Genomic DNA, 26488 nt, shown 5'->3' on the forward strand with positions numbered 1-26488 from the left:
TTTAGTTTGCACGTTTTTCCAACGAAGAAACAGCTTCTTTTTTCTTCTTTAGTCTTTTTAGCAGTCTTTAGCAGGGTTAGTAGACTTTAGTTTCTTTAGCTGTCATTAGCTGTCTTTAGTAGCCTTTAGCTTCTTTAGTAGGTGAAAAACCTTTTAGGACAAAACACCACACGATTAAAATGCTGTAAAAAATCAATCAATTATCAATCCCATAATTTACAATTATTAATCAGGCTATCAAACACTTAACAATTAAACAAGTGCAAGAAAATGGATTAATATTTTCCCTTTAAGTTAATTCAGATTTTAAATACATTGTCTCAACATAAATGCACCAAGATACATATAAAATACATTTAACACCAGAAACACAATAGATAAATGCAGCAGAAAACCCAATATGCAAATACATAAACACCTAACCAATTAACCACCTATTTTAGATACATATTTAAAATCCATATCCAATAAACACTCAATCTTAAACGCTGTCTACTGGTAGAAAAATACCCCTTTTCTATGCCCTCACTAGCAGCCAATGATCCAACACAGTTAAATCCAACACTTTAAGTTGAGCGACTTCACCCTCCTGATGAAGCAAACTGCTCCAACATTTATCAAACTAAGCAAAGAATCACAACACTTCCTTACCAAACAACAGTTACACAAAACACTGTGTGTATTTAGCCTCCAGACTAAGCACGCTACATGCACACAACAACCCCCCACCCCATCTCACCAGCGCAACAGGTGTGCCACACCCACAAAGAGAAATAAAGTGCAATCGTACCGGCTGTCCGTTCAGCTTTTGGTTATAGTACACTTTTGGCACAACTCTGTGTTATCTGTAATGAACCAAACCTTTCTCCACTCTGCGCTGGCGTCTTTTGTCCTCCTTTATTTGACACAGCTGTCTAATTACCGGGCTCGCGCACCAGCAGACGAGACGGGAGCGCGCCGCGTTATACCTGCGCGTGAACGTAAACTGATAATGCCGAATTATATACATTTCCTGGGGTTGCCTAGGTGAATAGGGATGTGGATGTGCTCTAAAATAAAATATAATTTTATTAAGTGGGGTTTGGCTGGTTGCCAAGCAGCCGCAGTTACTCGCTCGCGCATCAGCTGACGAGAGTGCTGCTATTTTAGCTATTTTTAGAACAGACCAGCGGGCGACTCATCTGGTCCTTACGGGTGACCTGGTGCCCGCGGGCGCCGCGTTGGTGACCCCTGATATATACTGTATATATATATGTGTTGAGTATTAAACTCTGCGACTGGTTTTTTCGGATATTGACCACGTTGGGGTTCCGGTCAGAGAACACACAGTCATTATTTGGACTCCTCCAACTTTAATGGTGCATATTGGTGTAGGTTCATTTAGTTAGTTAGTTAGTATATCGTCAAAGACTAGAGCACCGATTAAACGTAGCAGACAAAAACAAGTCAGCACACATTAACACACGTCAAAAGGGAAGCGGAAGTGACCCCTACAGGAAGGAAGCGGAAGTGACACTGTCATGAAATGCTTCAAAATAAAGTATCTGAAACGTAGATAACATGGGGAATTCTTAACAGCCGCCCCCACATTTGTACAACAAATGTGTAATTACAGGAATTCTTCAAGTGTCCTTACTGTCATCCTCTAAACTTGGAAGTGGGATCAAGCGAGCTACCGGTCTGGTGTAGACTTTACTCTTGACCGTTACCTCAGCAGCCCTGACCTGTCCATCTTGACTCGGAATGGTCTTAACCACTCTGCCGATGGGCCACTGTGCTCTTGGAAGTGAAGGGTCCACCATCAGAACTACAGTGTTGATGGTTAAATTTTCAGAAGACCTCTGCCATTTTGACCTGGTCTGCAAAGTGGGTAGATAGCTGCGTATGAAGTGGATCCAAAACTGATCCACAAGTGTTTGACAATGGCGCCATCTCCGCCGCCCCATGACAGCTGGGACGTAAACTACTTGAGGCAGTGCAGAATCCCGCCGCCCCATGAGAAGGATGTTTGGGATGATTGGGTCCAGATCAGAAACATCAGATGATACGTACCCTAGTGGTTTTGAGTTCAGTATCCCCTCCACTTCTACTAGAGTTGTGTGCAAGACATCTTCTGTGACTGACTGCCCTCCTACTGCGACTTGGAGACTGGCCTTGATGGATCTAATTTCCCGTTCCCATGCCCCACCAAAATGAGGGGCATTTGGAGGGATAAATTTGAAGTCAATCTGATATTCTGTCAGTTGCTCTCGTAGCTGAGGTTCCATCTCTGTAAACACTGTCCTGAGTTCTCTTTCGGCTCCTCGGAAGTTGGTCCCACAATCTGACAGTACCTCTCTAGGTCTTCCCCTTCTGGCAATGAACCGACGTAGAGCGAGAAGGAATGCATCGGCATCCATGGAGTTGAGAAGCTCGATGTGAACTGCTCGAGTTGTAAGACACTTAAAAATGACACCCCATCGTTTCTCTGATCTTCTGCCCACTTTGACTAGATAAGGTCCAAAACAATCCACACCTGTTGAATGGAAGGGTGGACAGAGAAGTCTGAGGCGTTGTGGTGGCAGATCTGCCATCCTTGAGACTGTCGGTTGAGCTCGCCAGCGTTGACAAGATGGGCAATTGTGCTGATGGTGCCTGACTGCTTGTCGTCCTCGCAGAATCCAGTAATGTCTTCAAAGTTCTGCATACACTCGCTCTGTACCTGGGTGCAGAAGACGTCCGTCCATGTCCTTGATGAGGAGTTTAGTTATCTGATGTTTTGGGTCCAGCACAATAGGATGGATCTCTTCTAAGTCCGAGTTCTGGAGTCGTCGCAGCCTACCCCCAACTCGAATTAACCCTGTAGTTGAGTCCCACTCAGGAGAGAGGCACGCCAGACGACTCTTAGCTGACACTGCGTTCTGTGTTTTAAGAGACATGATGTCTGCGGGAAAGGTTTGAACTTGACATCTTCTCAGCAACAGAAACTCAGCTTCTTGGGAGCTGATTGTCTGACTGTGTGTCGAACCTCCTGGTCCTTTCTGTCCCGCCTGCTGAGTGACTTTTATTAATTCTTTCCAGGTATTGAATAGAGAAGCATCCGGAATATTATTGTCGCTTTGCACTACTGCAAGACCACAGAAGGTGATGCTCTTTAGTTCGGATGAAGTCAGGGATGAATCTTTCTACGGTCTTTTTGGCCAGTATTCCGCACTTTGCCTGAGAAATGGGGGTCCTTGCCTCCAGAACCCGTCCTCCGCAAGTTCCAGAAGTGGTTTCCCCCTGGTGATGTCATCAGCAGGATTGTTGTGGGTGTCCACATACCGCCAGGATTGTCGATCCGTCAGCTCCTGTATCTCTGAGACACGCGTTCCAACAAAGACCTTGAAGCGGCAGGAGTCCGACTGGAGCCACTCCAGAACCGTGGTGGAATCCGACCACAGTGTTGTCTTTTGAAGAGGGAGGGTCATCTCTGTCTTTAAAACCTTGGCAGGCTGAGCTCCAGCTAATGCTGCACAGAGCTCCAGGCGAGGCATGGATTGTTGTCTTTTTGGAGCTACCCTTGATCTTGCCATAACGAACGAGGTGAGAATGACATCTTTAGTCTGTAGTCTGACATAAGCAACTGCTCCATATGCTCGTTCAGAGGCATCACAAAAGATGCGCAGATCATACTCGGAACCAGTGGTTGGGATTGGTGTGTAGCAGCGTGGTATAGATAATGTATCTAGATGTTGGAGCTCACTCTCCCACCGCTTCCAGGCCTCCTGCAGGGCTCGCGGTAAGTCGGAGTCATCCCAGCTTCTCTGCTTGGACCATAGCTGCTGAATGAGAACCTTGGCGCGGGTCGTATACGGTACTATAAACCCCAGGAGGTCATACTGGCTGGCCAGCACCTGATATGCAGTCCTCATGGTCAATATGGTATGTTCGATGTTTCTACATTGATAGCCAAGGGTGTCAGTAGCACAGTTCCATCTCAGGCCTAAAGCAGGCTCTACCTGCTGTGCAGCCTCAGATATGTCGGTGAAACTCTTTAAGCAATTATCCACATAGAAACTTTGCTCCACTGATTTAAGAAGTCCTGGATGGTTGTGTTGGTGATTCCAAGAATGTTGCTGCAGAGCAAATATTGCACAGCACGGGCTGCATGTCGTTCCGAATGGAAGCACTTGCCATTCATAAACGTCTGGTGGGTCTTCGCTGCGCAAATCTCCCCAGATAAAACGAAGGAGTGGTCTATCTTCAGGGAGAAGACGGATCTGGTGAAACATTGCTCGGATATCTCCACTCACAGCTACCTGGTGCTGTCTGAACCGAAGAAGAACACCTAGCAAGGATGGTCCCAGGGTAGGCCCAGGAAGGAGTTGGTCGTTCACAGACACTCCCTGATGTCGAAACGAGCAGTTGAAGACAAGTCTTGCCTTCTCATTGTGGAACACGAGATGATAGGGAAGATACCACGCTTCATTGGACTGTTCCGTCTCTTCATGCGAGAGCTTCTTGACATACCCTGCTTGAATGAGCTTAGCGATCTCAGCAGAAAAGGAAGTGACTTTCTCTGGATTCTTCTTGAGCCTTTTCTCTGTGCTTCTCAAGTGAGCCATAACGGTGGATATGGAACTGTTGAGTTTAGGCATATCTTTCTTTCTTAGGAGGGGTGTTGCATAGCGCTGGACACCCTCTATGTCGACTCGCTGAGTTCTTGTCTCCAATAAGGTGATTGCTTCCTGATCTTCACGAGAGCGAACAACCATCTTTTTGTTCCTGAAAGGCAAAACATCAAGTTGCCATAACTTTTCCACATTACGAAACAAGATGTCATTGGGAGTGGCAAGTGAGGTAAAGAGACACAATTGTGTTGAGCTCTGTCCTTGTGTTCTTTCCTCCGCCCCTTGTAAAGTCCATCCAAGTGCTGTGTGGATGGCTATGGGTCCTCCATTGTTTCCCTGGCGGACTGGCTTCGTGGCAGTGATCAGGTGCACATTGTCTGACCCAATTAACACTAGGGGACGTGCATTGGAGAATGGTTGCAACGAAATCCCACGTAGATGTGTGTACTTCCTCTGAAGTCTCTGAACTGGGTAGGTCTGCTCCATCAGATCCAGACCTTGTGCAGTAAACGCACCTTGCACTTGGTAACGTTTCCCTGGGTTCTTTATAGGGGAAATCTCAAAGTCAACTTTTAAACCCTTGAGGTGGGTAAGGTCTGTGCGCACGGTGCGCAGGGCAAGGATTTCATGTTGGCCATGCAAGTGTAGATGTTGTGCTGCGTCAGGTAAAATCATAGTTCGTTGAGCCCCATCATCTAAGACAGCAAATGTCTCCATTGATTTTGAATTATGGTGCCGCAGTACAGGAACAACTTTCAGGAGCACTCTACTTGAGGTAATGCTGGGAGTCAAATAGACACGACTCTCTGTGGGAGTCATCTGGGTGTCTTCAGTATACCGTTGAGCTACATTGTGGAGAACTTGGAGGTGGATACCATTGCAGAGAGTACATGCGTCGGGTGCATGAGCACGTGCACATCTCCAGCATCGTCCTTCTTCTACTATCCATTTATCCAGGTGCGCCGCAGAATGTTTTCTGATCTGTTGACAGCGACCAATATAGTGTTCCTTGCTATTGCAGAAGAGTCAATGCATTTTGTTAGCTTTGTTGGTGTCAGCAAGAGAGTGCTTAGTGGAGGCACCCTGTCGTGTTGGCGCTGCTCCAAAATATACAGCTGTAGCTTGACCTTTAACCCTGAAGGGCTCTTTTTCTGTTGCGTTCCCCAAGGGCTTCTCCTGTTGATAGCGTTGCACCAATCTGCTGGAAAGGCGCTGCTGTTGTGCTTTACCTTGAAGCCATCCATTTATGTCCTGCAGGTTGTAGGGGTTCAGACTTGTGCCATTTAATTTGCCTTGTAACTGTAAATGCTCGATGAACCCATCTCTGTCGTACTTTGGTAGCTTGCTAAGTAGGCGATCGACATGTGAGAAGCAGTTCAGTTCCATGCCTTGTGGTCCCTCTAAGGAGAGCAGCATGCTTACTAGGAGATGGACTCGCAGAGCAAAGCTCTGAAAGGTGCGGGCATCAGTCGGCTTGACATCTGAGGAGGTCAGAATGGCAGCTATTTCGCTTTGAGCAAGCTGATGTGGCTGACCATACTGGAACTGCAAAGCTTGCATGGTGGCTGTATATGGGTATGGATGGTGGCGGCACGACTGACCTATCATTTGTGCTTCGGGAAGCTTGAGATGTTCAAGTAGCACATGATATTTATAATTCTCACTTAAGTCTGGATGGGGTTCGAGTAGGTTACAAAGAGCAAGCTTGAGGTTAGCAAACTCTCTTTCACTATCTGCAGTAAAATCTGGAATTTTAGGTTGTGGCACCCCGTAAGTTGAGCGTTGTGACACACCATATGTTGAGCGTTGTGACAAGTTAGTGGGTAATGGGGGAACATTGTGACTTGACAGCATCTGTGGCTGATAGACTGTGGGCATGCTACCCTCTAGTGGTGAAGTGTATAATGGGTACTGAGGTGTTGTTACTGCTGTGAGTCCGGGGAGGTGATGAGTTACGTTTGCACCTGAGTGAGCGTCAGGTATTGCAGGTGGAAAGGGATGACTGAGCACATTCAGGGGGTTGTAAGAAGAAACTGCAGGTGTACAGGTTGCTGTAGTGCGTTGATGATCGGCTGGTTGGATGCATTCTCCAGATTTGCCACAGTGCTGAGGGGGGCCCTTTGGTCGTAGTAATAATGTGTCCTGGCTGGGGAGTTGTTCCTGATGTACAGCAGGCAACACCATGCTATATGAAGCAACAGAGGAGGGGGAGCTTGGGCATTGTGGTGAGAATGTTTGTGTTAAAGTAAGTGGGGAAGCAGCTCTCTCACGTGCAGCTGCGGGAATAATGTCCACTTTATTAGTTTCATTCCCTGACACTGAATGCATGCTTGCTGTTATACATCCCCGAAGTGGAGGCTTTACAAAGTGCAGTTGCTTTGTTACTGGTTCAGGTGAGGGAGTATGTGAAATGGAAATTGCAGCACAACTGTCGCTCACTGAAGGAGGTTGTGCTGGTGAAGGCTCCGTGTCCGTATGAAGGTCATTTCCGTCCATTTCTTCTTCCATGAGGAAGGACGATATGTGTTTTATCAGCTGTTGCCGTCGCCGTTGTCTGCTCTCATATTGGCGGAGTTTAGCAGTAAGTCGAGTAATTTCGTCTGTCTCCTCCTTTTCCTTTACTGTTACTGATTCCATTAGTTTCCTGAGTGAAGAAACGTTCAGCATGTCGACTGATGTGGCACGATGTGAGGTTACTCTGTCATCTATTTGAAGCAATGCATCTGCTTGGCTACTGTTCACTGCGGCTGCCAGAGGTGGGACCAAGTCATTGCTTTGCAAGTCACAAGTAAGTCTCAAGTCTTTGCCCTCAAGTCTCGAGTCAAAGTCCCGAGTCAAGACAGGCAAGTCCCGAGTCAAGTCCAAAGTCAAGACTAGAAAGTCTCAAGTCAAGTCCCAAGTCCTGCATTTTGAGTTTCGAGTCCTTTCAAGTCCTTTTAACCACAGACTAATATTTTTACACAGATTGTGTATGCTTTTAAAACGCTGTATTTATTTTTTAAAACAAGTGCATTTGAAATTGCAGGAAAAAAAATAGTGCTGACATTGCAATTCATAATAGCACTATTAACCAGTCATTTTAATAGTTTAAACAATTTTAAACATTTAACTCATTCCTTTACAGAATAAACACATTTGCAAAAACAAACATTAACATACTATTGGTTGTATTTTATGAAAATAACATTACCACAAAGTTGAGAAGGAGCAAAGATCTTCAATATTTGTATGTGAGAATCACAAATAAATCTTCTGGGGGAGGATGACCCCCCTACAGGGGTTTGGTTTACAAACTTTCAGCCCCACCTAAAACAAAATTCACCAGCCGCCACTGATTATGATGCATTCTCATTTTAGGCAAAGTATAAGACAATACTTTCTTAACAGTATAATTGTAACCAGGAATAAGTCTTCAAGTAACAATATTCAAATACTAACACTGTTGGGTAAGACAGCATTTGGTTTTATTCTGAATCCAGTGAAACAGATTGGTGGTTTTAGCTGATATAAAGACTTTCAGGTGTTTATATATGTTTAAGTATTTGGCAGACGCTTTTATCCAAAGCTACATACATAAAAAATAGATATAAAACAATCACTGTAAACATTATCATTTAAGGGAAGAATGTAATACAAAATATCAATACAAAGTGTCAAGACAGAATAAACTCTCTGCTGCTGCAGCAACAGAGATACAGTCTATAAGATATATAGATATCTAATGTATTCATACATTGTTTGTGTAGGATATACGCATGTATATATAATCTAATCATATTGTTCCTTCAACTTAAAAATAGCTGACCGTTTTTTTCCCCCTTCTCTGGGATTATATTCCCAGTTTTGATCTCGGACGTCTGGTCACTTATAGCGTATAAGAATATTATATTACTGTTAAGCAAACTATGAATAATAAAAACGCCAAAACATGTGTCCGTTATCATAGCTACACGTATGACAAAAAACCGCGTGAAAATGAGTGGTATTCAGTGAGGTAAGATTAATTAAATTTGCTGACAGTTCATTGCTCCTGCCAAATGAATTGCACTGAGTGGAGCGGATCACCACTCCAAGATGGCGGCTCCGCGTCTCGTCTGCGCCAGTAGGCAGTAGCACTCAATGCTGCGTACCCTTATAAGATGTCTATGGTTATAACGTTAGCAGTGAGTTTGCAGCCTCACTGATTTAACTACACAGCAAATAAAAGTCATGTTACTTAGCCAATAAACGTTATCTTACATTCAAAACTTACCCTTCTTTGTGCAACTTCAAATGTCGAACGAAGTTGGAAGTTGTTGCGTCTCCGTCTGTAATATTCGAACTGCGTGATTTGCATACGGCAATTTGTTTTTTGTTGACCAAGTCGTAGTTTTTATCCCCGAACGAAACCAACTTTGGCATAATTGTTTCTCTCTGCCGCATTGTTTGACAACTCTTGTTCGGTGGTTGTCCTGCAATTGGATTGGATGAGAGCTGCGTGATGAAAACAACGTAGATTTAATTTGATTGGCTGTTGTACTGACAGCACACACGCTGACACGCAGCACACACGCTGATAGACACAGACGTATAAAATGAAAGATACGGAGCGCTCCCAAATAACTTTTTAAGGTTTGGGTTTTGGGGAAAGTAGCAAGTCATGTCAAGTCAAAAGCCTCAAGTCCAAGTGAAGTCACAAGTCATTGATGTTAAAGTCTAAGTCGAGTTGCAAGTCTCTTTACATTTTGTCAAGTCGAGTCTAAAGTCAACAAATTCATGACTCGAGTCTGACTTGAGTCCAAGTCATGTGACTCGAGTCCACACCTCTGGTGGCTGCTGCTCCTCTCTGCTCCTCCATCTCGGCAGGGGGGGAGGAAAGGGCAGGTCGGTGCACATTATAGGCAAGGATGTAGTCTTCGAGATGTTTTGGGGTGCGGCGTTCCCTCACCGATCGGCCTCGTACATCAGGATGGAATGGAGACGCAGATTCATCCTCTGATGACATTTCCATTGTAGCCAATTATATCCGGCTCGAAGGACCTTTGTTGAGTATTAAACTCTGCGACTGTTTTTTTCGGATATTGACCACGTTGGGTTTCCGGTCAGAGAACACACAGTCATCATTTGGACTCGTCCAACTTTAATGGTGCATATTGGTGTAGGTTCATTTAGTTAGTTAGTTAGTATATCGTCAAAGACTAGAGCACCGATTAAACGTAGCAGAGAAAAACAAGTCAGCACACATTAACACACGTCAAAAGGGAAGCGGAAGTGACCCCTACAGGAAGGAAGCGGAAGTGAAACTGTCATGAAATGCTTCAAAATAAAGTATCTGAAACGGAGATAACATGGGGAATTCTTAACAATATGTATATATTATATATATGCATATATATATACACTACCGTTCAAAAGTTTGGGGTCACCCAAACAATTTTGTGGAATAGCCTTCATTTCTAAGAACAAGAGTAGACTGTCAAATTTCAGATGAAAGTTCTCTTTTTCTGACCATTTTGAGCGTTTAATTTACCCCACAAATGTGATGCTCCAGAAACTCAATCTGCTCAAAGGAAGGTCAGTTTTGTAGCTTCTGTAACGAGCTAAACTGTTTTCAGATGTGTGAACATGATTGCACAAGGGTTTTCTAATCATCAATTAGCCTTCTGAGCCAATGAGCAAACACATTGTACCATTAGAACACTGGAGTGATAGTTGCTGGAAATGGGCCTCTATACACCTATGTAGATATTGCACCAAAAACCAGACATTTGCAGCTAGAATAGTCATATATATGCATATATATGTATATATATATATATATGTATATATATATGCATATATATGCATATATATATATATATATATATATATATATATATATATATATATATATATATATATATATATATATATATATATATATATATATATATATATATATATATATATATATATATATATATATGTGTGTGTGTGTGTATATATATGTATATACATATATGCATATATATGCATATATATGTATACATATGCATATATATATGTATATGTATATATATGCATATATATATATATGTATATATATATATATATATATATATATATATATATATATATATATATATATATATATATATATATTCATATGTATATATACTGTATATATTCATATATATTCATATGTGGACAATAATGGAGACAGCGAAGGACAAAACAATTTAATGTTGCTTTTATTTACTCAATACAGCGTTCATCAGCTGCTGTGACTGAGAGTTAATGACGTGAGGAAACATCCAGCAGGTGATTTGTTGTGAACGTTGTCACAACTTGTTTATAAAGTCTTTAGGTTTGTTTACTGAGATGATCACTTGTCTTTTAGTTAATTGCTAACTGTATCAGTGTTCAAATAACATCAGTACTATCTAAAATGCTTTGTCATCATCGAATTGAACGAAGGCTGGAAACATGCACCTGGGGATAGGTTGATTGACAACACTAAAATTGGCCCTCGTGTGTGAATGTGCATGTGAATGTTTTCTATATATCTGTGTTTGCCCTGCGATGAGGTGGCGACTTTTACAGGGTGTACCCCGCCTTCCGCCCGAATGCAGCTAAAATAGGCTTCAGCACTCTCCCCGCCACACCAAAAGGGACAAGCGGTAGAAAATGGATGTATAGATGTATATATATATATATATATATATATATATATATATATATATATATATATATATATATATATATATATTAGGGCTGCGAATCTTTGGGTGTCCCACGATTCGATTCAATATCGAGTCTTGGGGTCACGATTCGATTATAAATCGATTTTTTTCAATTCAACGCGATTCTCGATTCAAAAACAGCCACACCAAAAGCGACAAGCGGTAGAAAATGGATGTATAGATGTATATATATATATATATATATATATATATATATATATATATATATATATATATATATATATATATATATATATATATATATATATATATATATATATATATATATATATATATATATATATATTCTCCAAGTGCTTTTCTAGTTTAGTATAATATTGATATTAACATTTCTACTTTTTCTGATCACAGTATGCTTTTTTGCTTTTTTTTTTTTTAAACTTCCACAACTTTTTTTTAGTTTTCCTATTAAATTGTAGTTTTAAAATTAGCCTCAAGCTGATTGAAAATCATCTGCAGGCTGCAAAGGTTTCACGCTTTTGCTTATGCAGTGCTGAAAGTAAGGAAGGGGGAAAAAAAAGAAATAGTGTCAAAAGAGAGGTTTTGTCCTGGCCTTGTACCCGTGTTAGTCAAGGCCCAGTTATAACTCAGGATGACCCAATGACTCTTGTACCTCATAAAGCTACCCTATATACTAAAACCTATATGGCATTTAGAGCATTGTGACCTTAGGAACTCCCATCGAGGCTAATGGACGCTGGAAAACAAAAGGACAAACAGAGTTTTATGGCATTAAAAAATTAAAACAAGCCGGTCTGTTGGTCTTATGTCAAGGATAATGTCGTGTGTGATGTCCACTTCTCCATCCATCACATCCTTCACGCACATACAGGCTTCTTTTCATCTGTTGACTTGGCTCTGCTTGCAGGTTATTTCCTCCAGACGTTGTTCCCACCCTCCCAGCGCTACTATCAGGGTTGCATGCAAGCGATCATGGTGGATGACCAGCCGGCTGATCTGCACGCGGTGGAAAAAGGCTCATTGGGAGCGTTTGAGAATGTCAGCCTGGACATGTGTGCCATCATAGATAGGTAAGACCACTCATTAAGCTGTTATTGTGCTGTGCCTCTTACACAAACATTTTGATAACATTTGCCTGTTCAAATGTGCTATATTGTTACTACAATCAAACCAAAAATACTGTATTGATACCAATTATAGGACTGTACTTTACCCTTAAAAATGTATTCACAGAGCTTTTCTTCCTATCACTCAAACACACTGGTGGCCTGGAGAGATGTGGAAAGCCACTGAAAGAATGTGTTTAAAAGGTTGGGCAAGTTGGCAACTAGAGGAGTTAAAGGCCTACTGAAATGAATTTTTTTTATTTAAACGGGGATAGCAGATCTATTCTATGTGTCATACTTGATCATTTCGCGATATTGCCATATTTTTGTTGAAAGGATTTAGTATAGAACAACGACGATAAAGATTGCAACTTTTGGTATCTGATAAAAAAAAGGCTTGCCCTACCGGAAGTAGCGTGACGTAGTTAATTGAACATATACGCAAAGTTCCCTATTGTTTACAATGATGGCCGCATGAAGTGAGAGAGATTCGGACCGAGAAAGCGACAATTTCCCCATTAATTTGAGCGAGGATGAAAGATTTGTGGATGAGTAAAGTGCAAGTGAAGGACTAGTGGGGAGTTGAAGCTATTCAGATAGGGAAAATGCTGTGAGAGGCGGGGGTGACCTGATATTCAGCTGGGAATGACTACAACAGTAAATAAACACAAGACATATACTCTATTAGCCACAACACAACCAGGCTTATATTTAATATGCCACAAATTAATCCTGCATAAAAACACCTACGTGTTTGTTATGTTAGCTCCTAGCTCCTCTGCTAGCTCCTAGCTTCATAGAACACGCCAATACAATTCAAACACCTGATCAACACACACAATCACTCAGCCCAAAAGACCGTTCACCTAACCCAAGGTTCATAAAGCTTATATATTTTTAAAAAGTTACGTACGTGACGCGCACATACGGTCAAGCTATCAAATGTTTAGCAGCCAAGGCTGCATACTCACGGTACCTGATATTCAGCTGGGAATGACTACAACAGTAAATAAACACAAGACATATATATACTCTATTAGCCACAACACAACCAGGCTTATATTTAATATGCCACAAATTAATCCTGCATAAAAACACCTACGTGTTTGTTATGCTAGCTCCTATGCTAGCTCCTAGCTCCATAGAACACGCCAATACAATTCAAACACCTGATCAACACACACAATCACTCAGCCCAAAAGACCGTTCACCTAACCCAAGGTTCATAAAGCTCATATATTTTAAAAAGTTACGTACGTGACGCGCACGTACGGTCAAGCTATCAAATGTTTAGCAGCCAAGGCTGCATACTCACGGTACCTGGTATTCAGCTGGGAATGACTAAAACAGTAAATAAACACAAGACATATATTTACTCTATTAGCCACAACACAACCAGGCTTATATTTAATATGACACAAATTAATCCTGCATAAAAACACCTACGTCTTTGTTATGCTAACTCCTAGCTCCTATGCTAGCTCCTAGCTCCATAGAACACGCCAATACAATTCAAACACCTGATCAACACACACAATCACTCAGCCCAAAAGACCGTTCACCTAACCCAAGGTTCATAAAGCTTATATATTTTAAAAAAGTTACGTACATACGCAAAAAAAAGTTTCGCACATACGGTCAAGCGATTAAATGTTTAGAAGCCAAAGCTGCATACTCACAGTAGCACGTCTGCGTCTTTGTCATCCAAATCAAAGTAATCCTGGTAAGAGTCTGTGTTGTCCCAGTTCTCTACAGGCGTCTGTGTATCGAAGTCAAAAGTCCTCCTGGTTAGAGTCTCTGTTATCCGAGTTCTTCCATCTTGACTGCATCTTTCGGGAATGTAAACAAAGAAGCGCCGGCTGTGTACTGTTGTTGCTGACTTCGTTCGAAAAATACGTCCATTTTGCACCGACAACTTTCTTCTTTGCTTGCTCAGCTTCTTTCTCCATAATGCAATGAACATGATTGCAACAGATTCACGAACACAGATGTCCAGAATACTGTGGAATTATGAAATGAAAACAGAGCTTTTTCGTATTGGCTTCAATGTGGAAGGCATACCCGTGTTCCCCGGGCTACGTCACGTGCATACGTCATCCTCAGAGGCGTTTCGAACCGGAAGTTTAGCGGCAAATTTAAAATGTCACTTTATAAGTTAACCCGGCCGTATTGGCATGTGTTATTATGTTAAGATTTCATCATTAAAATAAAAACTATTAGACTGCGTGGTCGCTAGTAGTGGCTTTCAGTAGGCCTTTAAGTTTAGGTAATTCAATGATCAATGGAGCAGCAGTCGAGCGGATAACAAATACGATATACAGTACAGGCCAAAAGTTTGGACTCACCTCATTCAATGCGTTTTCTTTATTTTCATGACTATTTACATTGTAGATTGTCACTGAAGGCATCACAACTATGAATGAACACATGTGGAGTTATGTACTTAATAAAAAATAACTGAAAACTTGTTTTATATTCCAGTTTCTTCAAAATAGCCACCCTTTGCTCTGATTACTGCTTTGCACACTCTTGGCATTCTCTCGATGAGCTTCAAGAGGTAGTCACCTGAAATGGTTTTCACTTCCCAGGTGTCATAGTTTTCATGCCTTCAGTGACAATCTACAATGTAAATAGTCTTCAAAATAAAGAAAACGCATTGAAATGAGAAGGTGTCTCCAAACTTTTGGCCTGTACTGTAAATGTTATTGCAATGAAGAGATTATTTTGACCTGTTTTTTCCTAAAAACATACACAGTGGGACCTCAACTTAAGAGTGTTTTGAGATAAGAGCTGTCTGCCGACTAATTTCTATGCTTTAAGTTGCAAGCAAAACCTCGAGTTACAAGCATCCCCGCAATTAGATGCCACAGCGAATTTCCTGTAAAATCCGCCCAAAACATCTGGTCTAGCACTACCACTAGTATACAGCTAGAGGTTTACATACCTTTGTCTTCCAAGCATGGGAAGGAAGACAGAGTGTGTGAAGGACAGCGCTGAGAAGAAGAAGTGGATGATATTCATTGCATTAAAGAAAGAAATCATCGAAAAACATGGCTGAGCGTGTAGCGTAACATTGCTAGTCTGCACCACAATGACACAGAATGAGTTGATGATGCCAGCTAAGGACGTAAGAATAATATCTAAATGGCAGACATTTATCCATGAAAATATGAAAAAAAACTGCTGATGGTGTGTTTGACGGGGCAGCAGCTCGAAGGAGATACCCTAGAAGGTAAATGCTTTACAAATATTATGACATTACTTCATAGAAATACTATTGTATTGTTTTTCGAACAATATATTTTTTTTTTAATCTAAAAGGTGTTTTTTTATTTAAAAGACATGTCACATAGTATCATTGTGTTTTAGAGGACGGAAAGCACTGATTACATTGATTTCAATTAATATCAATGGGATACATTGATTTGAGATACAAGTGTTTTGAGTGAAGAGCTCCATCACAGAAGCAATTAAGCATTTAAGCACTGTTTTCAAGAAGAGGGGTCGTCTAAAATCTAGGTCAATTTTGTATATCCAAATTTTTTGTGAGGGAATTTTGCCTATCATTCATAAGCGCTCTAAAACATCCAAAACATCCATCAATGTTTTACATACACGCTGTATGTATATATGTGTTGTAGTAATAGGCACATTCATATTAACATGTTATGTTTACGTATTTTGCTCATTTTAAATATATGGCGGTGTATTAATTTCACAGAATTCGCTTTTTCCTTCAACAACACTACACTACTAATCATGACAGACTTCATGAGAGACATCAAATACTAATTTGGGACAAATTATGGTCCAGAATGTTATCTTTTTGAGCCTGAATATACAGCAGATGAGCTACAAGTTTTAGATACTTTGTGCTAAACAGATCCAACTGTAGTTAAACATGTGCAGCAATATTGCCAAGTGGTAAAAACAAGAAATACAAACCACAAACATAATAAAACAATCACTTACTGTACAATGTCTGCTCTCAGTGGGATGCCGACTGATGGATTGTTTATATCTACTCCTTTAGATGAAGAATAATTCACATTCCTCCTGCAAGTAAACAAAAAAAGTGCATATTTTCATGTCTTTCTCACCATCCCCGGGTGTATGTTGGATGTCAAAGTTTACCAACTTCTTGGTTTGTTGCCTCAACCTTCTACTATCCAGGTGAGGGGCATGATTTAGATGAGAGGCTGGTGAATTAACTTTCACCAGCTCAGAGGTGAGACCGCAGCCTACCAGTTCAATATGTCAAAATAGCGGCACAAGCTGGTTAACTCTCTGTGATCACAGCGCAGCTAGTTGTCTATGTTAGTGCTTATAATAACAATATCGCTAATACTCGGTTAATATTCAGGTCAAGAAATGTAAATGGAGTATTGTTGGCGTTTTTTAAATGTTTTTAGAGGACTTATTCCCATTAACTGCATTGTTAGCCACCTCATACTTGTCGTATTATACGACTTAGAGTGCATTAAAAAAAAATATATAACACATGTGAGTTCTCATCTTACATTGTGAATAATAGGCAAAATTCCCTAAAAAGTGCAGTTCTCCTTTAAAGCCCCATTTAGGAACTTTCAGTTTTGGTTGATTTTGCCAGCGGCAGTGGATCAACGCAGTAGTGTTTTGCCTAAAGGAAGGCCATATTTCTAATGAGAACATGCACGTAGGATTAGTCAGTCAGTATTACTGATCTTTCCACAGAAGGAACCTACATATTTTACTTAAACGTTCCGGTTTGCAGTCATCACATTGTTTTTTTCTTTATACAGTACTTTTGAGGTTTTTGCAGGGCTGGTCGTGTCAGTGTGGAACTGCGAACCATCAAGCTGTTAGATATTTATTGCTAGCACACAAATTTCCAATCGCTAACATTAGCATTAGCATTTTGGATAATTTTAGGAACAGAGCCAAGGCAGTATCGGTCTGAAATCCTTCCTCGTCTTTAAGCTCACACCAGCGAATGAAAGCGGGGCCAATGTTGATCCTTGACTGTCCTTTTATCCGGGTAGCCTCCCTTTTCTTATTTTTGTCTCCTCAGACAAAACTTTTTGTTTCTTTGGTTGTTTTGCAGCTTTTGCCATTATAGCAGTAATTGCATATAGGCGTTGGCATTGACTTCCGTCTTTTTAACGAATGGGTAAAGGGAAGTGACGTATGCCGTAAAACAGTCAGCACATTGGTAGTTTTTTGTGTGGCAGGGCTCCTGCCACCCTCCTCCAAGTTGCCTAGTGCCAGTGAAAGTGATGCAGACCCCCCTCAGGCCATGACAGAGGTGTCATTCAACTAGTTGTAGGTCGATGTATCATCACAAAAAGTATGAAAATATTTTATGAAAGTTGAAAAGTTTCTTAGTGCTGTTTTAACATCAGAGTGGGGGGAAATTGGCATTTTTGAAAAGAGTTATCATTTTTTATTTTCTGTGATACTGTGAATGTGTCCTTAATTGTGATTAAGTGCGACGAAGGCAAGGAGAATGAATGGGGAGTGTGTGACCCTTGTAATAAGCTAACAAAAGATCTAAAGACATTATATGTATAGTGTTTATTTCTGCATGGACAGATTCCTCATGACTGCAAATTATTAAAAAAATAAATAATAATGTTTTGCTGCTCCAGACTATTTTTCTTAATTGGAAGAAATTCAACGATTTGGTGCATTTGCAAACAGCTAAAATTATGTATAAAGCAAACTATAACCTGCTACCCAAGAATGTACAACAATTCTTCTCAACAAAAGAGGAGAAATATAACCTTAGAGGAAAATCTAATTTAAAACATTTGTATGCTCGTACAACACTTAAATCCTTTAGCATATTTGTATGTGGAATTAAATTATGGAATGGATTAACCAAAGAAAGCAAACAAAGCACCAATATGATTCACTTTAAGAGACTGTTCTTTTTTTTATTTATTTTTTTATTTTTTTATTTTTATTTTTTTTTATGCTCATACAACACTTAAATTCTTTAGCATATTTGTATGTGGAATTAAATTATGGAATGGATTAACCAAAGAAATCAAACAAAGCACCAATATGATTCAGTATAAGAGACTGTTCTTTTTTATATATATATATTTTTTTTTTAATTAAAAAAAAAAAAAATGTTATGCTCGTACAACACTTAAATCCTTTAGCATATTTGTATGTGGAATTCAATTATGGAATGGATTAACCAAAGAAATCAAACAAAGCACCAATATGATTCAGTATAAGAGACGGTTCAAACTACACATGTTCCAAAGTACACAGAAAAAGAATTATAAATATAATTCACTTCAATTATGATGAACATTCTGAACCTTTTTTTTTTTTTTTTTTTTTTTTTTTTTATTGTGACAAAAATTATTTATGTATTTAATATTTGTTTGCTTACTACGGTATATTATTTATTTATTATTTATTTGTTCACTGTTCTGTTACAGAGAACAAGGACATTGAATACAATTCCTATGGTATGAAAAGGGGTAGGATTAAATAAGCTTGCTTCTTCCTACTCCTTTTCCGACGTGCTGTAATGAAACAACTGGAATTGTGTGATGCATTACATTGTATCGTATGCATGTTCAAAATAAACTGAAACTGAACTGAACTGAGGGGGCAAAATGTCTGTTTTGATAGTGAAGGTTGCAGACCTCTAACAATGTAGCAATTCAACCTGGTTTAACCTCCACAAGTTACGACTCTTGTCCGCGAGTAAATAACGGTCCAAAGACAGTCTTGCTGGTGTTGAACATAAAGAAACTCGAGAATCGCGCCGCGAGGGTGAAACAAAACAGGAGGGCCAAAATTAAGAGCTAACCTTGTGCTGATCGGTGCAGTATTTTCCCTCCGGTGATTTGTTTTCAAGTGAAGCTTGTCGATAACGTAGCCCGGGCAGTCAGCAAAGACTCGGACACTAACTGCTGCCGCTTGATTCACATCAATTTTGTCCTCACTTGAAGAGGTCAGGTTTTGTTGGGGTACTTAAGTGTAAATCACAATGTTGAGGTTGCGTGAAACAACAGTTTAAAGGCATTACTTCTTTGCAACCACATGCCAGCTTTTGGTAAACTGACTTTGGAAAAAAAACGTCATTAAATGTCCACATTCATTTTTGTTTGTAGTATTGCTCTTGTCTTTGTGAGGTCCTGCAGTCCTGGTGGTGGATCGGGTTCCGCCATGGAAGATGATTGAGTGGACTGCGACTGTAGAACTAATCAGAACGCCTTTGAAGGCAGCTCAATAGCGCTGTCTGGCCCAAGTTTGATCAATGCCGCTCCACTGTGGGATTTAGTGGGTGACGCAAACGTCACACCCACGACAAATTCCCTCATCCTCACCCTCACTATATCCTTCAATAGCATGGTGTGGGAAAGTATCAGAACAAATGTTTCAGATAGTACTTTTATGTGCTTTTACATTCTCTGTGTTCTTATCCCATGCTGTACTTTTTATGTTCTGCACCTTACTTTTTATATCTTTTACATCCTCTACTTACTTTTTATAGGCAGGATATAAAATAATAAATCTAAGCCTGGTTACAGATTGTTAATTATATATCTATCAATATATCACTCTAAAACCTAAAACAAAACCTCCTTGTGTCTCCTAAAAAGCACAAAACAAAAAAAATGGCTGATTTGGAACCCAAACCCTAAAAATTCTACTAATAATATTTTGGGCCTATGACCTGTTTTAGAATCAGAATCAGAAATACTTTAATTATCCCCGAAGGGAAAATAAGTAAAACAAATTCAGTCTAGGCCCTGTTTACACTAAGGTTATCCAGGGTAAATCCCACCTAACCTTATCCGTGTCCACACACAACAATGCCACCGTTTAAGACCCTCTGCCCCCTTCGTCCGCCGGCGCAACGCGACCTAATACGCATGCGCGGAAAATGCGCACGTCATAGTTGCTTTGTGTGCAAGTTCTTAAATGTAACTTATCTGAACAATATCCAGTGTTGTGGTATTTCAATTAACTGGAATCCAGTGTGCTGTGGGGCCCTATTGTAGTGAATCACACCTGAGCCATCATATATTAATCAAATCTTTAATAAACACGTGAAAGTACACAATATGACATAGAACATTTTACAACAATCAATCTAGGGATCTAGATATCTGGTCAGGACACTCCTCACTATTTTGTCTTCACCTTCATTGTCCATTCGTTTTTGGTGACTTTATATACTCCGGACCTAGACGTTGAGTCCACGACATACATGGCGGACAATAACTGATACAGTCTGCTTTGCCAGTCCAAAAGCATTCGCCGTTAGTCTTCCCTCGATGGCCAAGTAATACAAACCACACACTACCTTTTTTATCACATCCATGGGAGCCCGCATTCTTGTTGTCTCTCCTTCGACAAATGGACAAAGTTTTTCGGTTAGTAGAATCACAGCTGACCTGGACGTTTGAAAGTTATTTTACCGTCTGAGAAGTTTTGTATCCGAAATAGCTGTAATTGCTTTCTCTTAAAGTATTAATGTGTGGTTTCCTCAAACACTGTACATGTAGAAGAAGGAGAAACACGGGCATGTCTGGATGACTTGCCTCCATATTTCCAGTGGTTAACTCCGGTTGTTATGAAGCTGGCTGTGGCGTATTCTTTCTGACGTCACTTCCTGTGTGGGGCGCGGTCTTTCTGGCATCACTTCCTCTCCGAACTGAGTTTGTAAACAATCAATGAGTCCATACAAAGCTAAGAGCCGGAGATTCAAGAAATACACGGCGCACTTACCCGTGTAAAAAAATATCCAAGGAGGGTTACCTTAAACAATAGTTTACTGTGGCTGAAACGGGGCTTAGGCTAAATAATTATTCGTTTAAGGGGTTATCCGGCTTAGTGTAGACATAGCCTAAACCTGGTCCAGACTGAGGCCAAGGAAAAAAAACTCATAGCCATAGCACACATAAACATGTGTGTAAGAGGGAACCATCAGAGGACACAAAGGACATTAAAGACATTAAAAGAGCAGAGCTGATGCAACCAGCCACTACCACACAAAAGTAAAACAAAAAACAAAAACATATACATTGTTCCATGCCATCGTCTGCTGGGGTGGGGGGGAGCATGGCCAGAGACAGGAGCTGACCCAACAAAGCAACCAAGAGAGCGGACTCCACCCTCGGCCGCCCACCAACTCTCAGCCATAGTGTCCAGTCCGCATGGATGAGGGAGGATACGTACAGTATGTAGGACATAGAACATATGTTTTTAAAACAAAAATCAATGTTTCATTTGTCAAGTTGAGTCAATTAAAAGTGTCTGAGTGACAGGAAAAAAAATGCTCCAACTTTTTCGCCACCAGCTGGTTTTCATGTGTGACCCTCAACACCCCATATATAAGATCTTTTTCAGACTTTTTTCAAAACGGAAACTTCCTGCCTTATACTGGCATTAATCTTTATATTTCACTCATTGCTCTGTATTCTAATGTATTATATTATATTTATTTTCCGTTACTTTTTTTTTTAACATGGGGGTCTGTACATTCTACACAAGTGTTGCCTTTAATTGAATGTGTTCTAACATGGTTATGATTACATTTTGTTTCAGACATGTTTAACAAGTTATGTAATACAGTAGGAAAAAGCAACATGAATATAAATGAGTATTCTTATCAAAATAATAATAATGTTATAATTTAATTATAATCAGTTAATATCTCATATTATTTTTCATTTTATTTATTTTAATACATTTTTAAAAATATTTTATTCATGCTACCGAAGTATGTTTTCCCCTGAAACAATTGTTTCTTTCTTCAGTGGCGTCAGCTTTTTTACCCACAATGCCCGTCTCATATCCTGTTTTTATGTTGCACGCCCTGCTTTTATACGCCGTACTTAGCTTTTATATGCAGCGCCATACTTTTACACAACATTTTTGTCTTGTTTATTCCAAGCAAAGTCACAGAAGGATCTTTTCTTGCCGCAGCTTGAGGGTTCTTATATCGTCTTTATGTGCCAACATAAACAAGTGGAAAGTCATGTTTTCTATAAAGCAAACATTTTGCCGGTGCAGCACACACGCACACACATACACACATACCGGTTATCATTTTGAATGGGGACCAAGTTTTTGATCATCACTTGTGGGGTCCACCCTTTCTACAGGTTGTGGAGACATAAAAATGTTTTGGTAAAATGGCCACTGCCCAGTTAGCTCATACACGTCTTTAAATCTCTGGATTGATGAAGTCATGTGCTAATCATTCTTATTGGGGACCCTGGGGAAAAAGAGTTAATATGGTTCATGGGGACCAAATTTAAATAATTTTGCATAATTCACACAAATGTGTATGTGACTACTGAGGACCATTTAAAAAAATTTAAAAAAAAAGTTCAAATTAAATATGACATGATCCTCAGAATACAGCGCTACAGCTGTCCTCTTATAGGAAGTTTCACCACTTAAATGTTAAAGTAAATCCTGCATCTTCTGTGACATTACTGAAAACTGCTATTTAGCAGTAGTGAAGTTGTCTGCAACTCCAACTACCATGTATAGAAGGATGGAACATTCTGAATGTGAATCATACTTTAAGGTAATAATGTTTTATAATCATGCTGTATGAAACTAACCAGTAAACATGTTTTATGGGCCAAAGCTTAAAAATCACTTATGCATCTTCAGAATGGATCTGACTATCATTTAAAAAGGTTTCCCTTTAGGGGACCTGTTTTTTTGTCCCCATACCGTCAGAGGTCCCCTAAAGGTGACTGTGTAAACAGAGCGATGTCCCCATTAAGTATGCATTGCCGGAACAAACACACACACACACATGCCACTCTCGTTCCACTTTGTGTAAGGTTTTGAAGCGTTATGTGGAAAATGTGAGTTTTTAACGCTACCTGCAACCAGTGATCACTGTTCATATTGTTTATTTAATATAACAGTACATGCAATATTCACACAAAAGTCTGACAAAAATAAATTCCCCCTCTGCTGCAGATGTATGCCTAATCATTGCGAACATGGCGGCCGATGTAAACAGACGTGGGACACTTTCAGCTGCACCTGCGACGGAACAGGATACACCGGTGCCACCTGTCACACTTGTAAGTGTGTGTTTCTTTGTGTGTGCTTGTGTTCGCTCGGTCATCCGCGTCGCCGCCATATGCATTCTCAGCCTTGTTTGTGCCTGTTTGAGTTAGCCTTTGTCTAATTAAAGCGCTCGGCCCCACAATTCTCAGAAGAGGAAGGCGTGAACTTTTAAAATGTGCAAGAGGTCAAGCTCCTCGCGGTGTTGGACTTTGGAAAGAGGCAAGAGCAAACAAGAACCCCACGAGACTTAAACCTTTGGAAATGCCATTCCACTTGCTTTAAGATCAAATCTTGTCTGGTTACAACAAAGTTTGTAGTAATCAAAACAATATGTTTTTTGTGTTATGTTGTTTCATTCATTCATTTGTTCACTAATATTTACTTTGTTGTTTTTTTAACCAATTTGACATTTGCGGACAGTACAGGCCAAAAGTTTGGACACACCTTCTCACTGCAATCTTTATTTTCATGACTGTTTACCTTGTAGATTGTCACTGAAGGCTTTAAAACTATGACACCTGTGAAGTGAAAGCCCTTTCAGGTGACTACCTCTTGAAGCTTATCGAGAGAATGCCAAGAGTGTGCAAAACAGTAATCAGAGCAAAGGGTGGCTATTTTGAAGAAACTAGAATATAAAACATGTTTTCAGTTATTTCACCTTTTTTTTGTTAAAGGCTTACTGAAATGAAATGTTCTTATTTAAACGGGGATAGCAGGTCCATTCTATGTGTCATACTTGATAATTTCGCGATATTGCCATATTTTTGCTGAACGGATTTAGTAGAGAACATCGACGATAAATGTTGCAACTTTTGGTCGCTGATAAAAAAAGCCTTGCCTGTACCGGAAGTAGCGTGACGTCACAGGTTGTGGAGCGCCTCACATCTGCACATTGTTTACAATCATGGCCACAAGCAGCGGGAGAGATTCGGACCGAGAAAGCGACAATTTCCCCATTAATTTGAGCGAGGATGAAAGATTCGTTAATGAGGAAAGTGAGAGTGATGGATTAGAGGGCAGTGGAAGCGATTCAGATAGGGAAGATGCTGTGAGAGGCGGGTGGGACCTGATATTCAGCTGGGAATGACTAAAACAGTAAATAAACACAAGACATATATATACTCTATTAGCCACAACACAATCAGGCTTATATTTAATATGCCACAAATTAATCCGCATAACAAACATCTTCCTCACATTATTACAGGGTTTCAAAAATTGTTTTAATTAATTAACACATGTCGCATTACATTAAAGGGACTTTGGATTATTAGAAGCATTATTAACACTTCCTTGCAGTCTAGATAACATGTATTTGATATGCTTTGATGTAAATTTTGCTCCACAGTCACTTTTATTACCGACTTTCACACCCAACACCCTCCAAAAGTATCAGAATTTATCTTTTGAAAATGTAAACTACTTAAATATATATCTCAGAGATGACTTTTCCGGACATGGTCGAAAATAAACTTTATAAACAGTATAGAAATCCACTCGGTCTCAACATTAGGTACACCTGCCCACTCTTTGATCGATACAAAGCTGCATGAAAAAAGTACACTGCGTGACGCTTGTCTGTGTTTAATATGCGCATGCCAAGTTTGAGACTTGACCCTACCTTTTTTTCGTGTTCAGAGGCATCCAAAGCTGTGTGCAAGCTAACGGCAAAATGCATGAATCTTATCATTCGATGTCACATTTGTAAGTCAGAAAAGACTAATTCACCATATAGTGCATTTTTCCACATTTTGTTATGTTGCAGCCTTATTCCAAAATGGAATAAATTAGTTTCTGACCTCAAAATTCTACCCACGATAACCCATGAAAATGTTTTTTGGCAGCTTTTTGCGAATGTATTAAATGTTAAAAAAATAAAGATAAAACCACATGTACATAAGTATTCACAGCGTTTGCTCAATATTAGTATGTGATATTATATTAATTGAATTAGTTGATGCACATTTGGCAGAAATTACATCCTTAAGTCTTTTTTAATACCATGCCACAAGCTTGACAAATGTATGTCTTTCTAAATTATGTCCAACCAACTGAATTTACCACAGGTAGGCCTCCAAATAAGCTGTAAGAACATCTTAAAGATGATTAGTTGAAACAAGATTTACTCTTTCGAGCGTCATGGCAAAGGCTGTGAATACTTAAGCGCATGTGTTTCTTAGTGGTTCATTTTAATGCATTTGCAAACATCTCTAAAAATAAAAAATCACGTTAACACTTTAGTATGGGGAATATATTCACCATTAATTAGTTGCTTATTAACATGCACATTAGTAACATATTGGCTCTTAATTAGTCATTATTAAGTACTTATTAATGCCTTATTCTGCATGGCCTTATTATACAACCTGTAAGCCATTAACTAAGAGTCTTCCCTCAATAACTTCAGAATTATTGCTTATTAGTAACCCTAACCCTTATATGTTCCCCTAGTGTCCAAATACACTACCGTTCAAAAGTTTGGGGTCACATTGAAATGTCCTTATTTTGGAAGGAAAAGCACTGTACTTTTCAATGAAAATAACTTTAAAGAAATACACTCTATACATTGCTAATGTGGTAAATGACTATTCTAGCTGCAAATGTCTGGTTTTTGGTGCAATATCTACATAGGTGTATAGAGGCCCATTTCCAGCAACTATCACTCCAGTGTTCTAATGGTACAATGTGTTTTCTCATTGGCTCAGAAGGCTAATTGATGATTAGAAAACCCTTGTGCAATCATGTTCACACATCTGAAAACAGTTTAGCTCGTTACAGAAGCTACAAAACTGACCTTCCTTTGAGCAGATTGAGTTTCTGGAGCATCACATTTGTGGGGTCAATTAAACGCTCAAAATGGTCAGAAAAAGAGAACTTTCATCTGAAACTCGACAGTCTATTCTTGTTCTTAGAAATGAAGGCTATTCCACAAAATTGTTTGGGTGACCCCAAACTTTTGAACGGTAGTGTAAGTCTAAATTAAGTCTTTGTTACTTAGACTATGTTCCCCATACTAAAGTGTTACCAAAATCACATTATTGCCACTACGGGGTATTGT

The 26488-nt window shown here is 39.8% G+C and overlaps 1 protein-coding gene across 1 annotated transcript in view; it reads left to right on the forward strand.

Annotated features, from left to right (window-relative positions):
- Window positions 1-26488, forward strand: part of cntnap2a (contactin associated protein 2a) — a 541273-nt gene that overhangs the window by 201519 nt on the left and 313266 nt on the right. The window contains exons 10-11 of the mRNA XM_062021878.1: window positions 12183-12345; window positions 23338-23444. Of these exons, the coding sequence (XP_061877862.1) occupies window positions 12183-12345; window positions 23338-23444 (270 nt within the window). The remainder of the gene's footprint in view (window positions 1-12182; window positions 12346-23337; window positions 23445-26488) is intronic.

Source organism: Entelurus aequoreus, linkage group LG15 (genome assembly GCF_033978785.1).
Source record: "Entelurus aequoreus isolate RoL-2023_Sb linkage group LG15, RoL_Eaeq_v1.1, whole genome shotgun sequence".
Taxonomy (NCBI): domain Eukaryota; kingdom Metazoa; phylum Chordata; class Actinopteri; order Syngnathiformes; family Syngnathidae; genus Entelurus; species Entelurus aequoreus.